Source organism: Anguilla anguilla, chromosome 9, assembly GCF_013347855.1.
Source record: "Anguilla anguilla isolate fAngAng1 chromosome 9, fAngAng1.pri, whole genome shotgun sequence".
Lineage (NCBI taxonomy): Eukaryota > Metazoa > Chordata > Actinopteri > Anguilliformes > Anguillidae > Anguilla > Anguilla anguilla.
Genome location: NC_049209.1, coordinates 13,284,595 through 13,296,254, shown reverse-complemented (window position 1 = coordinate 13,296,254; position 11,660 = coordinate 13,284,595). Strand labels below are relative to the sequence as shown.

The following is an 11,660-nucleotide window of genomic DNA, read 5'->3' as shown; positions in this document are numbered from 1 at the left end:
GCATTATTATCTGAGGCTTGTGTACTCATGAACACAATCAAAATCAAATGAAATTGTAACATAATATGACAATCTTTATTTGAGATACCTTTTCTTACAATTACACAATTAAACAGGAGAGAAACACAAACAAACACAAATATTTGAAAAGTAGTTTCAAAGACAGACTGCAATAGCACTGAAAGTGTTGGTTAAATAATAGAATGGATTTGTATAGCCAGTTACTTAGCACAGATTTGTCGAGAAAGGAGTTTAGAAGTCATTGTGAGAATGTCATTAAATTACAGTAGTCAGGCACACTATGCTAACCTAGATTAAATAATAACACATTTTGTTTACACAGCATAAATAAACATCAACTATGCACTGATCATTGTGACATAATTTACAGTATAATTTACTTCTTCTAGATAGGGTTAGACAGGCTAACTTTCTTGTGGAAGACATTAAGGCTGGATTCCTCATGGAGCTAAATAGTTCCTTTGGGCTGTTCTTTCTCTTCCGCATCCTCTTCCTCCTCCTGTTCCACCATCCGCTCTGGGCTGAACATGCTGGCCACCCGGTAGGAGCGTGTGAGCCTGTGGAAGGATGACTCAGATGAGGTGCCATTGTGGAGGTCCTCCACCAGCTCAGGACGGGAACTTGGGGTGCCCCTTATCTCGTCTTCCATCTCTGAGAACAGGTCTTTAACATCCCGCACCAGTGTTGACTTCAAACCAAACAGACACAGCAGGAAGACCAGGCCAGCGCAGATCCCAGACACAAAGTACAGAACTACAGCCTCTGGGAACCCTGGGAGAAGGGATACATCTGTCTGTGTTAGCAATTTAAACAATTCTGTTCAAACAAAAGATACATACATCCTAAAATGGTGTAGCAAAGTAGATCATAAAGATAAAGGCTTTAATTTAGGAATTTAAAACCCTTCGCGCAAGCTCCCTCGAGCTCAGGGTGCAGCGTCCTGTGATTGCTAAAATCAGTCATTCAGTGCTCCTGCAACCAAACATTTATTTTTACCTAAATTGTGAATATAAACTAATCTAAGTTAGTATTGTAAATGGTACAAGTGTCTTGCTTTATCTGAGGCATTTTCCCAGTCTCTGTGATACTCACATTTGGAGTTATAAAGCCTTAAATAAAACACTTTCTAAATGGGTGAGAATTGGCCAGATTTGGCATCTGCGCAAAGGCGTTAATTGTTTCAGATGGCACTGGAGCAAGCATAATACAATTAATTGTGCATAAGGAGTAGTTGTAGTTGTACTAAATGTAATGTAATAGGGCAGGTCTTACCACGTGTGTAATCAGTGATCAAGAAAGGATCCGGAGGCCTGCGTTCCAAATCCTCCAGGAGATTTCTGGGCACTAAAAAAGACAGGGGAGAGTAACAGGAGGCCTCTTTGTCATTCCCAAAGTGTGCAGAATATTGTAGTGATAAATCCTATTTATATAAATCTTCCATGATTTTTTGTTTCCTCGTGATTACTTAAATTCTGAAATATTTATGATACATTTATGAGTGTTTTGGCAAAGTAGATACAGTACCTGCTGAATATTCATTCATATTATGGGAGCAAATCATGTTTTATACCTTGATGAAGATCACAGTGGATTTACACGGGAATTCAAGCTGTAGCCCACTGGTTATAGATCCAGTCTTGTGAATATTTCTCTTTATTGTGACTTAAGTTGACCCCATGTTTTTGACTGCTGTATAATGCGGTGTCTCCCATTCCTCTGCTACTCACCACATGTGTAAGACACCCGTAGGTGCTTCCTTACACCAGGGAAGCAAGGATCCCCAAAGCTGTGAGCGTCAGCCAGCACAGAGCAGTTCATCTTTCCATGACACCTACGAGACACCCTCCTCAGGGCGGAAGGGGACAGACACTCTGAAAATACAAACACACACATGCCCTCCATAACGTTTCGGACAAAGTCATAAATATTTTTTATATTTTTTTATTTGGACTTATACTGCACAGTTTTAGATTTGTAATCAAATAATGCAAATGTGGTTAAAGTGCAGATTATCAGCTTTTGTTCATTACATATCAAAACATTGTGGAGTCCAGAGCCAAATCAAGAAAAAAAGATATTTCTGTCCCAAATATTATGGAGAGCAGGTATTTGTTTATATTGTTTGTATGAACAAATACCATTTAGAAGTTTCATTAGACCTAAAAAAAAATTGACCTATGAAATTTCACTGCCTGCTGGAGACCACATTTCAGGAATCCTATGTTTCTTCGAGCTGTTATATTAACACACATACACACAGCTTGGCTATGCCTCTAATTGGTGTCCAAATCTGACCTCCTGGGGCCATTTCTGCCACTTAATGTATTTTTCAAATAAGAATGAAGAATGAAAAACCTCCCCTCTGTCGAAACAGGCCTAAATAAATTAATCAGCCGAAGACACTTATTGAGGTTCTGAAACCGTTGTATCTTGGTGTATCTGACTTGTTTCCTGTCCACTAGATGGCGATCTTGACAAAGATGCGTAGGCGTTATTTTCTTGCGGATTTAAATTACAGATGGGTGAGTCATGGACTTCCGCTGAACCCAGCAATTCCAATGAAAAGGAAACAGGAAAGAGTTGCCTCATCAAATCATGTTTTAACATTGCTTCCAACCCTGTCCAATGGCTATACTGCCTGCCCCCTCCTGCCAATGGCTATTTTCCCATGGTTCTCTGTGACGACCCAACCCCTTTTGGGTTGTTTCTGTTCATTTCGGTTCTACTTTGTAGAAGGCAGAGCTGAGGGCGTATACCTGGACCCGGGCATGTCCTTCAGCATAAAGGCTGTTGCCAGTTCCCGGTGCGGGCGCTCTCCACCCCGCTGCACACTTCATTAGTTTGGTTATTGTATGGTTCACACCTTGCAACACACACAACATACTCTATACGCACACACACACACACACCTACACCACTGATTCTACTGACGCTCATATACATAACTTATTTTATGTAGTTCATTTCATTACTTTTGTTAATAAATTATTTGATTATTTAATGGTTTCATGTGTCCCCCATTCTTTGTTGCAACCTGAGAGCCAGGGGTTGTAACAAAAAAATAAATAAAACTGAGGTTACCCAGGTCTGGTGCTGTGCTGTTCTCCTGGGGGCAGGCAGGACTCCCATGCAGCAGGTGTCCAAATGTAGCGGAGTAGATGGCTAGCACTGTGCCATTCATGCAGGCCAGTCGCAGCCTCTCATTCTCACAAACCAACTTACTGCTGTGGTGTTCTGATGAGAAGACAAGGAAACAGTACAATATTAGACTCATTATGGTAACTTTAATTCTGTTCCTATTCATGCATACAGTACACATGCATTTCACAGCAGATTCACTGAGGACATATCTCGAACCAAGATTGTGCCAGCCTGGCTGACTTCTCACAGCTTTAATGACAGTGACTGCAGTCTAACAGGTTGCATTCAAATATAATTTTGCATATCGGCTGATCTTCATCTCATGTGGATGTGCCCAGTGAAGGTGATAGGCTTCACAGGTGATTTCAGGATTAGTGAATTAATGTGACACACCTTGCAGAACATTGACTATAGTCCAAACATGGGACATGGGCATGTCCTGCTTCAAGAAAACAATTCACAGTGCCCTTAATTTCTGTGTTCTTCTCCAATAATAATAACAATAATATAGTTCAGGGCAGAACAATGCATTGCTAAAATTTGTTATTTAATTATATATGTTTTAATAGTCAACTTCAGCTCATTCCATTCACTTATTTTACCCCCTTGCTTAATATCCTAGCTCCTAGCTCCACCAATTGGAGGACGCAAGGAAAGCACATGGGGACGGAGGAATTGAGAAAACATGTATAAGACAATTGGAAGGTCCTTGCTCACATAGGAGATGAATGGTAGTGGGGAAGTGGAAGAAAAGAGGTGATGAGTGAAAAGTAATGAGACGCACCCTTCATCTCGTACCTGGAAGTATGTGGAGAAAAGGAGTGGAGTAAAGGAGAGAATGACGGAGGTGTGAACAAAACTAGGACAGCTTATCTGCTTCTCCATCATCAAAGTTGACGTCAACTATTGATGAAATAGCCCTATCATAATTGCTTTTGCCGAGCCAATACCTCGTTGCCAACACACAGATCTTACACATGGCCAGCCCATTTAAAGCTGCAGAATAACTTCTACGTTTACAGCCTATACAAACATTGACCTAACGTTGCAGTTTGCGTGGAGACACCAATTAATATGTAATCAGCAACATTACCTCAAAGTAAACATTACCTCATAGCAGTTCCTATACAGACATTGCAATTTACTTTAATTCCACAATCCCAACGTGCGCAATGTCTAAACATACCTTACAGCACTAATTCACCTCTTATATTTATATTGTAGTTATACTGCAACAGCCTACATTCTATTGCTGGTTCATTGCATCTCACATAGGCTAATTCTGAAACATTTCCACAGATAATATGAAACGAAATAACTGTTTCACTAATCTGAGTTATTTCCAAATGTTCAGTGTTCCCACTGACAAACAATTATCTCCCACTGTGACGTTTGGAATCTAATTTATTGGTTAAAATAAAAAAACCAATTGGTTGAATAAATTAATTCACACATATTCGCATACTGAAATAATGGTACCTGCCATGCTTATTTATGTTCAGAGTCATGTTTGTTGTATCAAGCAAATAAATAAACTTGCTTCCCTGTCTTAAATTGCCAGATTTGTCTGTTGGATATGAGAGAAAAGAAAGAAAAAACTGACATTTTGTTATCCGTTGTAGGAAATCTAGGCCGCTATGTGTGATAACCTTTTGAATCCCACACAAATTTAGTTAAATATCTTGTATAATCGGAGGAATTCAAGTTCTCAGCCATCACTGAGCCATCATCTCAGCTTTCTAAAGTTTGAATGTCAAATTCTGTGGGTTGGTCTTTCAATCTCTATGGGCACAAGCACGATGATGTCATACACAAATGTGAAAAGACTTCTGCAGTAGCATGCATCGATGTATCCTTCACCGGGGGGAGGATACGAGCCAGGTGTGAGGCTGCTTTGCTCGTCTCCTCCAATATTGGGACACTGGAGGGAGGGAGGGAAGGAGGGGCAGGGAGGAGACAAGGTGGTAGTGCGGGAAAGGAGTTTCTTATCCACAACTTTCTTTGGTGTTCGCCCACTGGGAATGAATGAAAGGACAAAAAGGGTCATTTTCTCTTAGTGATTGAGCAGCAATGAACACTGCAAGCTTTTTTTTTTGCTTTTGATCCACAGTCTTGTGATATGAAGAACTAACTTTGGCCCATCCAAAAATGAAATCCTAGTGCCGCAACTGCCTGTTATATGCATGTAATTTAGAAAAGGAATGGTACAGTGGAACAAGTCTGGTATACAGTTATAACAGTGTCAGCCAGAGCAGTGGTTTGCATTCTAACCTGGGCGGCATTTGTAGGAAACAGTGAGGTACTTGCTGGTCCCCGGGCAGAGCTCTCGCCCAAATGCATCGCTGGTGATGGGGATTTTACAGGCATGCCGATCCTGACACTTGTACATGACCTTCTGCTGATGCAGAGCAACACAAAAACATATCCATGATTACAACATTGCTATCTGCCATTGTCGTCATTCTTCGGAATTTGTTTATAGAAGCACAAGCACAGCGTTTCATTTAAACAAAATCATTTTTGCTGTGGAAAGCGTTGTTCCCAAGTATTGCAGATGCCGATATTCTGCATGGCTCTGAGCCCAGATGCACTTCCTAGGAAAGCTTTTTCACTTGGTCAGCTGACATCGCTCTTATGTACATAAATAATATGCACAAAGGCACAAAAGATGTCTCAAAGTTCGGAATGAGCATCTGTTTACCTGGACTGCTGTAAAGGACACACAGTCCGTCTTCTCCTCTGTCCTGTTTCTGTCTGTGGCGGGGCACACAATATCACTCGAGGCATGACTGCCGTAAAACGCAGACAGAATGGCCACGGCCGTTTTGGAGGGACAGGAGATTGTGAGTGTCTCACCGTTGCAGGCTTGAGCAGTGTGGTTCTTCAATATCTTATGCACGTATCCTGGAATTGAATGAAGCAGCAATGTAAATTTGAATTTAGTAACACAGTAAAATGTCTCATGGTAATTGAGTACATTTGAGTCATATGAGTCCTAAAGGGACACACAAATGTACTCTGTGAGAGCTGATTTAACACACTGAAGAGTTTACTTACTTACATACATTTTGGTACTAGGCCTACATTAATGACTGCTCTAGATAAGGAAATAGCTAATGAGGTGAGGGTATGAGTCCTGATCGTTGCATTAGTGACTCCTACTGGTTGGTTGGGGCGCCTGTTCAGCAGGGAGGGGATCTGGGGGAGATAGCGTGAACCTCCGCACGCGTTACGCTCTCCCAGTGAAACTCCTTACTGTCAGGTGAAAAGAAGCAGGTGGCGACTCCACATGTATTGGAGGAGGCATGTGGTAGTCTACACCCTCCCCAAACTGACAGAGGATAGCGCATCAACCAGGACTGTGATATACACGGGGAATTGGTATAACAACTAAATTGGGGAGAAAATGGGAGAAAATGGCACAAAAAAAAAACATTTGTGATGAAATACTGAAATCATTCACCAAAAACCCCATCTGAAAAAGGTTATCTGTAGCGACTCCTAAATGATTAAATAGATATATAACTGGACATCTCTAGAAAAAACGTTCGTTGTTAAGAGCTTGTCCATAAATGTTTAGTCCTGTGTATCCAAGCAACACAGTCTGACTAATGGGAAACTCTTGTTTCCCCTTCCAGGTAGTGCTATCTCAGGGAGGGACGGCTCAGTCATAAGGAGATATGTTATTTTTTCAGAGACCAAGCAGGAGCTTACGATGTGGTTGCTGGCCTGCTGCCCACGAAGGGCTGAGTTTCACCAGTCGAGGGGCAGCCAACAGTGAAGGAATGTACCAGGCTTTCACACACAATGAACTATTATTAGCCAGAGATGTGCCTGAGACAGCCTACCACGGACATTGCGTAGCCTACCCCCGGGGTCAGATAGGAAGTATAAGCAGTGATAATGTTTATCACCACCATTAGACACACTTATATACGGTGAGCTCCATAATATTTGGGACAAAGAAATCGTTTTTTGTTTTTTTGATTCTGTTCTCCACAATTTTAGATTTGTAATCAAACAAATCTAAACAAATATTCTAAACAAACAAATATTCTAGTTGTATTTATGGGCATTTTTAAATGCCTTGGTTTCACCATATCCGAACTGCAGCACTTTTTATACATCGCCCCTCCACCTATCAGGGCACCATAATGTTTGGGACCCATAGACATCACCAGGTGCTGAGTATCTCCTCTGGTGATGCTCTGCCAGGCCTCTACTGCAGCCATCTTCAGATGCTGCTTGATTCAGGGGCTAGTTCTCTAGAAGTTTTCTGTTCAGCCTAAGAAACACATGTTCAACTGGATTCAGTTTGGGTAAATAACTTGACCAGTCAAGAATTTGTAGTTTTTTGCTTTGAAAAACTATGTTGCTTTAGCAGTTTGTTTTGGATCATCTTGCTGTAGGATGAAACGCCATCCAATGGGTTTGGAGGCATTTAGTTGAACTTGCTGAGCAGATAAGATGCTTCTGTGCACTTCAGAATTCATTCTGCTGTTGTTATCAGCAGTTATATCATCAATGGAGACAAGTGAGATAGCAATCACTCCAATGCAAGTGAACCTTGGTCTCAACTGTCCACAAGAACTGTTTCCAGAACTCTGCAGGCTCTTTTAGGTACTTCTTACCAAACTGTAACCTGGTAATTCTGTTTTTGTAGCTAACTACTGGCTTGCATCTTGCAGTGTAGCCCCAGTAGTTTTGTTTGGGATGTCTTCTGCTAACATTAGTCACTGACACATCCATGCCTGCCTTGCAAAGAGAATTTCTGATCGGACAGGTGGTCTTTATTCATTATGGTGATAATTCTTTGGTTATAAACTATAGAGGTCTATCTTAACCTACCAGATCCTTTGTGATTACTGAGCTCACCAGTGCCCTCTTTCTTCTTAATGATGTTCCAAACAGTTCATTTTTGGTAAGCCTGAAGTTTGGCCTATATTTCTTTGACTTTTAATTTTAAGCAAAAATTTCTCTGCCTCATAATGGCTTCCTTGACTTCACTGGTACAGCTCTGGTCCTCATGTTGACAAATGCTAATAACAGACTCCAAAGTCAATCAAAAGTATTTAGCTAGATTACATACTGATAGCTCTCATATACCTGCACTGAGGAAGCAATTGAATACACCCCACTCATCAGAAACACCTGTGAAGCCATTTCCAAACTTTATGGTGCCCTGAAATGGGGGACTATGTATAAAAAGTGCCGTAATATCTGCATGGTGAAACTAAAATGTATTTAAAAAATAAAATTTAATAAAAGCTGAGAATTTGCACTTTAACCACAGTCAAATTAAGAAAAAAATATGTCTTTGTCCCAAATATTATGGAGCTCATTGTAAATGAAGAGCAGTCCTCAAAATATAAATAGTTTTTAGTAGGAAATTTATGATTTGGGTATTTGCTCTTATGTCAAAGAAATCGTTTTTATATTTATTGTCAAAGTTTCCTCCTGGAAATTCAGAAATTCCTTGTAAGTCCAAAATCAAATTAAATTGGTTGCAAACTTTATAAGACACAGTTGCCAAATTTTAGTGAGCAATGGGATTCATTCTAAAGCGTTATACTCCATCAACTCCTTCTATAACAATTGGATCAGTAATGCCTACATTTTATACAATGTCATAACCTTGAACTGATGACTCATTTATCCTAATTATTTCCATATTTGAATGAATAATTCTTAACCAGGGATAATAATCACACCAGATACAAGAACTATTTGAACACTAGCCTTATAAACACAGTAAATTTAAACAGATTCCTGGCAGTTTTCAAAGAAACATATTCTCACCAATATTCAGAACAAAGGAATGTTTGAAAATTATATCTATAGTTTATCTATATCCGAGTTCCCTCGCCATATTAAATTATAATACACTTAGCAAATGAATTGTATCTGAGGATGATGTGTGAACACATTCTGAGTCTCTAAAGATCTGTATTTTCACCTGCACAGCAATTTTCTGAGCAAACAAAGAATGAAAATCTGAGCATAGCCTCATGACCCAGACACCTGGCTTCCCACACAGGGCTCAACAGCTGTTTGGCACAGGATACAGAGCATAGAGATAAGGCGATTCACAGAGCTGTAGCCTCATTTACTGTCCCTCTTTGGGCTGACGAATGCAAAAAAATTAAATAAACATATATAGGCACTTTATGCATTAGAGCATTAGTGATATAAGAACACTCACCAGTGAAATCTGGAGCTGCCTGTAGTAGGTGTGTATAAAGGGCCAGAAAAAAGCAGAACGACAGAAATCCAGAGGATCTCCTGCATCCCAGCACCACCAGCATCATGCAGATCTCATAATGTCCAAAAGAGGCTGGATGCTCAACATGATCATGTAGAAATGAACTACTGTAGACTTGTAGCTGAACGTGAATGGTCAATGATGCCATTGTTTTCTCATGACAACAGTGCCCTTCTTTGGCGAACCAGCTGCCTTTCTCAAACTACCTCTTCCTATTTTTGCAGTTTTGCCTTTAAGCACAGTGTCCCGTGTTTCCTATTTCTTAAAACCAGGCATTGGTCTACACTGGCTTTGTGGTCAGTTCATAAAGCTCAGTTGTACAAGTCAGTCACACATTTTTTCTTGTTTGTTTGTTTTAATATGATTACTATTTTATTTTCATACACACTGCACCACTGATTTTCATCAAATCATAAGCCAAAAATAGAAAATTAATATGTATAACATGGGAGGAGCTGTCTAACACCAACCATGTTTTTAATAATTGTAAGGTAAGTGTTATTACAGCATAGGCACGGCTCATAAATGTGCATCGGATTGCAGCCAGCTGTTGATAGTGTGGGAGACTGGAATGCATGTCTGCATGGTACCGCAGGTTCTGTCTATGCTGGCGCAGGACTCCCTGTCATAAATCAGCACTGATGGGGATTCAAGAGGAGCTGCACTCCTACATGATCTACTAATGAGTTTGATGGAAAGCACTAGAACCAGAGTGGAAGTTTGTTGTGCTTCTAGGGCATGTCAGAATTCCACTTAATGGTTGGATAGGCCTTCAAAATTATTTAGACATACTTAAATTCAATGAAACATGTATCTTTTTCTCATAGAATAGATCTTTTTGTTTGGTTTATCAATGTGATGTCAGAGTTAAAAGATGATATGTGGAATACTTTAGCCAAAACAGGGATTAGAGGAACCGCCCATGTTGTGAGGGGTCCCCTGCTCTTCTCTGCTTTTAGAGTGGATTGACTGGTTCACAAACCATGGGAGCCCATAATTTTACATGCGGCAGTCCCATAATGTGTTTCAGTGTCTGTTAACCCGTGGAATACAGCACATGGTGTTTTGCTGCTTTTTATTAATGTCCTCCTTCGTAAATTGAAATGGTGGGGTAGGGGTGAGGGATGTTTTGGGTCAAAGGGGTCTGGGGGATAGTTAGATAATAGATAGATGTAGATAATTTGTGCTCCAAACAAATTTCCTGCCCTGTGTACACATGTTCTGCATGTAATTTCTTGGATTTGTAGTGAGTTTCCATTTCAAGCTTTCACAAGTTTTTCGTCCTTGCTCTTGCAAATGAAAAGGAGGAAAAACTTGGTCCTATCCTTCTTGTTCCGGTAGGAAGATGCTTATAGATTTAAATGGCTCTGTAGTCTAATGTCCACATGACCATGAAAAACATTCTCTTCAGTTCTTTCACAGTGAATGAAAGAAGTGGACCTTTTAGGGCTCATGCTGAATGCAATGTTACAAGTGAAAGAGCGCTGACATAATGTAATCGGTTTCTCATGGATTCAGAGTGGCCATATTTATATGTAAACCCAATCCAAATGTTTATTTTCAAAAAAGCCAAGCTGAGTATTTGTTCACTTCTGGTGTACAGACAAGGCAACACCATGTTTTCCCATGATAGCTTGTATTCATCTATTCTGACAACGTACTCTGCTCAAATTAAGCACAATTAAATGTTCCATTCTGTGCACATAGCCTGGGCTTTGTTTGAAGTGAAGACTGGCCTTGTTCAGGATAATGTGGCTTGGCCCTGCGGTTACACACCCATTCAAGGCTGTATCTGAGAACTGGAAACCTGCCCAGTGTCCCATGCTTTTTCTTTATAGCACCCCAGTCTCTGAAAATTGTCAGCCTTTTGGGGATCTCCTGACTGAAGAAATCACAACATGTAGTTCTTTATTTTATCTGGACTTTTAATAATGTATTATTATTATTATTATTATTATTATTATTATTATTATTTTGCTTGATTTTGTCAGCATGTAAAGAGTAAATGGTCCTGTAAATAAAATAGATTCAGTTCCTTTGTTCACTTGTTACTGTTGCTTTCCCATAAACACGTGATCCATGCCACTACCAAACATAACCAAAACAGCATCAGGTGTCCATGTGTTTGGACCCTGGAAAATTTTAACAGAGAGGCTGTACTCTGTACAGTTTGTGTTGCTTTCCAAGTCAGGTCACAATCAAGCAAATCAAAGCTGTACAGTATGTCCATTGTGTG

The 11,660-nt window shown here is 40.1% G+C and overlaps 1 protein-coding gene across 2 annotated transcripts; it reads right to left on the bottom strand.

The window, feature by feature from the left end:
* Window positions 1-48: 48 nt before the first annotated feature.
* LOC118236772 (protein eva-1 homolog C-like) lies at window positions 49-9,563 on the bottom strand. 2 transcript variants are annotated; one of them, XM_035435392.1, is made up of 7 exons: window positions 9,365-9,563; window positions 5,864-6,066; window positions 5,434-5,560; window positions 3,103-3,255; window positions 1,749-1,892; window positions 1,294-1,365; window positions 49-792 (listed from the first exon to the last, which is right to left on the bottom strand). In XM_035435392.1, the coding sequence occupies exons 1-7, from the start codon at window positions 9,468-9,470 to the stop codon at window positions 470-472; spliced, it is 1,128 nt and encodes a 375-aa protein (XP_035291283.1). In that variant the 5' UTR covers window positions 9,471-9,563; the 3' UTR covers window positions 49-469. The 2 variants fall into 2 exon arrangements, with proteins under 2 accessions (XP_035291283.1, XP_035291284.1); XM_035435393.1 differs by having other exon boundaries at window positions 5,434-5,557; window positions 9,365-9,562.
* Between the last annotated feature and the right edge of the window lie 2,097 nt (window positions 9,564-11,660).

Bases quoted from the DNA above. Each gene is read 5' to 3' on its own strand.
- LOC118236772 (XM_035435392.1), bottom strand. From the start codon at position 9,470: ATGATGCTGGTGGTGCTGGGATGCAGGAGATCCTCTGGATTTCTGTCG. The intron at 5,561-5,863 runs GTAAACAGATGC...GCTCTGCATCAG, and splicing joins TGTCCTTTACAGCAGTCCAG to CAGAAGGTCATGTACAAGTG. The intron at 3,256-5,433 runs GTTAGAATGCAA...TCTTCTCATCAG, and splicing joins TTCCTACAAATGCCGCCCAG to AACACCACAGCAGTAAGTTG.